Source organism: Pygoscelis adeliae, unplaced genomic scaffold (assembly GCF_000699105.1).
Source record: "Pygoscelis adeliae isolate BGI_AS28 unplaced genomic scaffold, ASM69910v1 Scaffold704, whole genome shotgun sequence".
In the NCBI taxonomy this organism is placed as follows: Eukaryota; Metazoa; Chordata; class Aves; order Sphenisciformes; family Spheniscidae; genus Pygoscelis; species Pygoscelis adeliae.
In genome coordinates, this window is record NW_008824590.1 from 176,955 (window position 1) to 182,107 (window position 5,153).

At 45.1% G+C, this 5,153-nt stretch overlaps 1 protein-coding gene across 1 annotated transcript in view; it reads left to right on the forward strand.

Moving 5' to 3' along the window:
- Positions 1 to 5,153, forward strand: part of CHTOP (chromatin target of PRMT1) — a 9,313-nt gene that overhangs the window by 210 nt on the left and 3,950 nt on the right. The window contains exons 2-3 of the mRNA XM_009322221.1: positions 1,207 to 1,288; positions 2,769 to 2,922. Coding sequence (XP_009320496.1) covers positions 1,224 to 1,288; positions 2,769 to 2,922 — 219 coding nt within the window. The 5' untranslated portion in view covers positions 1,207 to 1,223. The remainder of the gene's footprint in view (positions 1 to 1,206; positions 1,289 to 2,768; positions 2,923 to 5,153) is intronic.

The window sequence follows — 5,153 nt, forward strand, 5'->3', positions numbered from 1 at the left end:
GGGCGCGGGGGCTGATCTTTGCCCTTTGAGGGTGTGTGGGGGGGTGCAGTGCTTGCCCCTGCCCAGGCTTTGTGCCCGTAGGGCCGGGTTTTCTCCTCTCCGACTCGTAGGGCAGCTGTGGGACTGGGCTGGATCGATGGCCCAGGCTAGGCCTCGCCTTCCTCCCCGTCCTCGGCTGGCGGTGCCAGGGCAGCCCCCGCGCTGCATAGCGGGCTTATGGGAGCGGGGCTTCCTCTGCGAGCTGCGCTGCGGTTGTTGTTCAGGAAAAACGCTTCTTAAAAACATTATTAATTAAAAAAAAACGGGGTGCGGCTGCCTGTTGGCTCAATTTCTAGCTGATGGACTGTAAAACATAGTAAAGAAAGCATTTTGTTCAAGGTATTTTGAGGGCGGGTACTTCTCGGCGGTCGTCTAAGCATTCATTTTTATGCTAATTAAAAAAATAGAAAGCGATCTGCATAGTTAGTGGGTTTAAGCTTAGCACATTTCGGTAGTATTCATCACTGCCAAAGCACTCGGGCTTGAGCTGTGCTCCAAAGATGAGTAACAGCTGAGTTTAAATCCCTTTGCTGCTTTCATGAGGCATGTGGCAGGCTCTCATGTTAGAGGACCGCATTAGGACTGCGGATGAGCTGCCTACCAGAGTATTGGATGTTAAAAAGCCGAAGTGACTGCCCCCTTACAGTTTATCCCTGTCCAAGTGGTGGCAATCATAGTGGGAGGATGGAACCTTAATCTTTTTAAAGCAAATGGGACTTTTGTAGAGTAATCCTGGAATTTTATTGACAAGTATATGGTATGTGTCTGTTTAAAACAAATTGGGGTTTCCATCTCGCCGATACTAAAAGCTTGGGAAGTGTGGCAGTGTCACTAGATGCTGTACTAAACGAGACATTTGGGTGCCATCTTGACTGCTGATGGACTGTATTTTTGCAGCGTTTCTCCTGCCAGGGGTAAAATTTTCACTTTCTAAAAAGACGACTTCTTAGTAAGTGTGAGTTAGCATAACTTGCTGATTTATGAAACTTGCTGTATCATGGCAGTGGCCTAGAAAACTTATTTAAAATGCATTAATAGAATACCCGTTGCCTGCCTCATTCTTGATTCCCTCCACCAAAGGAGCCGGAATGTAGGTTTTTTAACGTTTAGTCAAGTAAGCGCAAGATCTCCGTGCTGTTTGTTAAATCTAGTTCTCGTGTTTTGCAGATTCTCTTGATCTGAAGATGGCTGCACAGTCAGCACCGAAGGTTGTGCTAAAGAGCACCACCAAGATGTCTCTGAACGAGCGGTGAGGAAGCCAACAGCAGCTTCAGCTCATAAGAAATTTTTTTACTTAATTATCGCTGTCCGGTGTCCAAAAACCAACGTGGTTTCTGCCCTCTTTTAACCTCACTAAAACAAGCAGATGGCTATGCACCTCTGTCTTAAACTGCAACAAATGTGGTACGCAAGGTTAAAAGGGCAAGTGTTTTGGAGAAATTTATCCATAGCAGTTAATATTAAACTATTCAACACATAAATATGGTGGGATGTGTTATAACGAAAGAGAGAAACCTCACACCCTCCCTTTTTCTTCCACATGTTTTTACATTTATATAGTTGACGCTGCAGCATGGTAGCATGTTACCTAAGCTGCGGCAGGCTTGCTGCTTTGTCCGAGGCAGACACACGTGCATGTGGTCTGGCCTGTAAGAGGCATGCAGCAGGCCATTAAACAAGCCCGAAGGCCCTTTAACAATGTTTTGGGCCTTGTAAGAGGCAAATGCTTTGCTTCATCTCCATCTCTCTCTTTCCTTGATTTCTTTATTTCTTCTGTTTTTCCATGCCATTGAGCTTTTGCGGTTCTACAGTGATAACTAACAGTGGCGCTGCAGTTATGTTTCACTTCCTTACTAATCACTCTTGGATTAACTATGTTAGTATCATTGAACCAGGGATCAAGGGAGCCATTTGTGTGCAGTTCCTGCTCTAGCAAGTGCTGCGGTGAGCTATGGCCTGAACCGGTGCTCGGAGCTTACCCCAGGGAAGAGGAGTGGTGAGGTGCAGTGCAGGGAAGGTTTGCTGGCCTGTTTCATTTTGGTCAGTCCATATTCCTCATCTGTAAGTGTTTTCTTTTGCAGTCTTGTGTAGCTCCAGGGACACGGCAGAAAGCTGATGGGTTGCTGCTAAGGAGGCTTGCCATCTTGCTGTATGTTCTGCTCCTGTATAGCTCTTAAAGACAGAAGGTTCTTTGTGCACCAAAGAAGTTGCCCAGTGAACTGTTTTTATAAGTGAGCGCACTTGGGTGGTGGCAGTTCTTACGGCACCAGTTCTGTGGTGCGCCAGAGGCACGCTGGTCTGTTCTCAGGGCGATGCCTTTTGTAAAGCTGCCTTCTGGCATTGAGTTTTTAAACAGTTTTCTCAGATCTTTGAGGGTTAATTTGGCTTTTGCGGTCATGTTTCAGTTTGCTTTTCTGTTTCTGTGATGTCTTCTCCCATCTGTCATGATCATCTCTGCTTATTGCTTGTTTTCATTCCTTCTGCCATTTCTAAAATCAGTAACCTAAAGCTTTATCACTTCTGAATTGATATACAACATCATTTCCGAGTTTCCAGTTCCTGCACACTTGTGGAAAACAAGGAATACATAATCACATATGATGTGACCTAAGTACCACTCTTTACGTAAGGTTCATGGGATCTGGAGATCCAATCTTGAGAACCATGAAATGCCAATAAATGTATGTAATAAAGCTTTATTTAAACACCCATTTTATTCGACCTTGAAGCTTCACTAACATGCTGAAGAACAAACAGCCGATGCCAGTGAATATTCGGGCTACCATGCAGCAGCAGCAGCAGCTAGCCAGTGCCAGAAACAGAAGACTGGCCCAGCAGATGGAGAACAGACCTTCTGTCCAGGCTGCTTTGAAGCTTAAACAGGTGAGAGAAAGTGGCGTATTCCGGGGCAGCCCGTTGATGCCTGTCACCAGCAGATGGCTTATCAGGATATGGTGGATTTTGAAAAATGCTCCTGAGAGTTAAAAATGAGAGACCTAGAAGGGACTTGCAGAAAATCCCACTTTTTACTTCAGATAAGTAATCCTTTGTAACTTACTGGTTAATGTTACTGAGTTGGGGGGAGAGGGAAGGGGGGGGGTTGTGCTGGCTGTTCATATCTCCTCTCTATTTTTTCAGAGAAATGTTCTCATTCTGGGTTTCTGGATCTGCCGAGTGCTTCATCTCGCAATCTAGCTGCAGTTACAATTGCTGCAGATTGTTTCCAGCACTTACTATCCAGTTGAGGCTGGTTGCTCCCATCCCCAACTCTACCCTCTCTTGGTGCTCTCCCTTGATAGCAGCTGGCTGCGAGGAACAGATGAACAAACTGATTTTTTGATTGCTTGCGAATGCTAGAACGCAGGCCTGGATTTAAGGCATAGTGTTGCGTTCTCCTTATATAAAGAGTCTCTTATCGTTCCACATCTCAGTGATGAGTACTACAAATGACAGCGTGTTCCTCAAATTGCCTTCTGTTGGTAGAGCAGAAGACCTAAGCAAACATGCTAGATTTTGATTTCTCCGCTGCAGTCAATGTGCTTCTCCATAACTCTGGACTTACGGAAGGGGCAGGGGGCAAAATCTAGCTACGACAGAAACCTCAATAACATAGAGAAGTGAGCTGTTTGTCTAGGGCCTGCTCACTGTCAGACTGTAGGGGCTTTTGCAAGTTTTAAAGCTTATGTTTAAATGGGAAGGCTGGTAAGATTAGCTTAAAATGTATGCATAAGGCACAAATTGAAACTTGTGGGATAGTGCTACACAGCTGTGCAGTGAGTTCAAATGACAGCACTGCCTGACTTGACTACAGCAGTAGTTAAATATAATTCTGTGCGTTATCTCGCACTTGAGGAGAAAGCCCTGGCAATTTCTTAGCTGAACTGCTTCACCACATAGCTGGAATACTTAAACCTGCCACACATGCTAACATTCGGGGCTCACTCTCTGATAAAGAGGAATGCAGCTGCTTTTTAAGATCTCTTGAGACTTCTGTTGTAAAAACAGCCTGTGGTGCCAGTTAGCCTCGCAGAGCTTGTAAACAAAAGCTCTGGAAGTGGTAGTTAAATTATTTTCTGCTTAAAATAAAAAAAGGTTGAAGAGTTAAGAATTTCACAAGTGGTAAGTGAAACTGGATTGAAAACAAGAAGTTTCTGCTTGCTGGATTGAGGTTCCACAGAGGAACAGGGAAGAACGGGTCTTTTGGCTTCGCTCTTAAACCCATTTGATTTTTATGTTGGGCATAGGTGTACTTTCATGGTCTTCTGGAATCAAATGCTTCAAGGGAGGGCCCACGGAAGGGCATTGTAGGAACCTGGTTTATGTCGGGTTGCTCTTCGAGGATTGCAAGTTGCTCTGGAAGTTGATGTGGTGACTGGATTTTCACAAGTACTATACTTGGTATCACCAGGAGCTTTTCTGATCCTTCTGGATGTGCTGGGGAGCGATCCCAGTGATGGCTCATCACCTGTTCAGCAGAAAGGACTTCCCTAAACTGCGGAGCACTGCTTGTGCTAGATTCATGGGTTTGTGTTTTGCATCCTCTGCATCTGAGTGCCCAAGTGTTTACGTAAACCTGCTGTGCTTTTTTAAATGTAAAAAACATCTCTACTGACTGGGGTTCTAGACGTGCATTTACTTAGTAGCTGGAGCAGACCAAGGTGCTACCTGAGGTAGAGCAGAAGGGCAGGCACTCTTAGGCTGTCTCAGTGCAAAGTCCAGCAGCTTATCTTAAACTCTCATGGTAAGTGACATAAACGAATAATTGGATGTGGAACATACACATGCTTTCTCATGCCTTTCTGCCAGCGTGGCTGGGCAAAAGAGAGAGCCTAACGTTTTAGGCTGCTATGGCTGTTGGAAAAATGATTGACTATCTAAACTCTGAGGCAGTAAAACTTAAAATCTTACTACAGCTACAGAAGAGACTGATTTTAGAGGAACCAATTCAGCTGTCCACAGGCTTGGGTCAAGTAGACAAGCAATAACTTAAGCAACTCTTGGAACCTGTAGTAAAATGCAGCCTTTATGGCTGCTCCCGTCACCTTACCTTCTTAGGGCCAAGAGCTCTTGTTCCTGAGACAAGTGTGATGGTTCCCACTGTTGCTTCTTAGCTC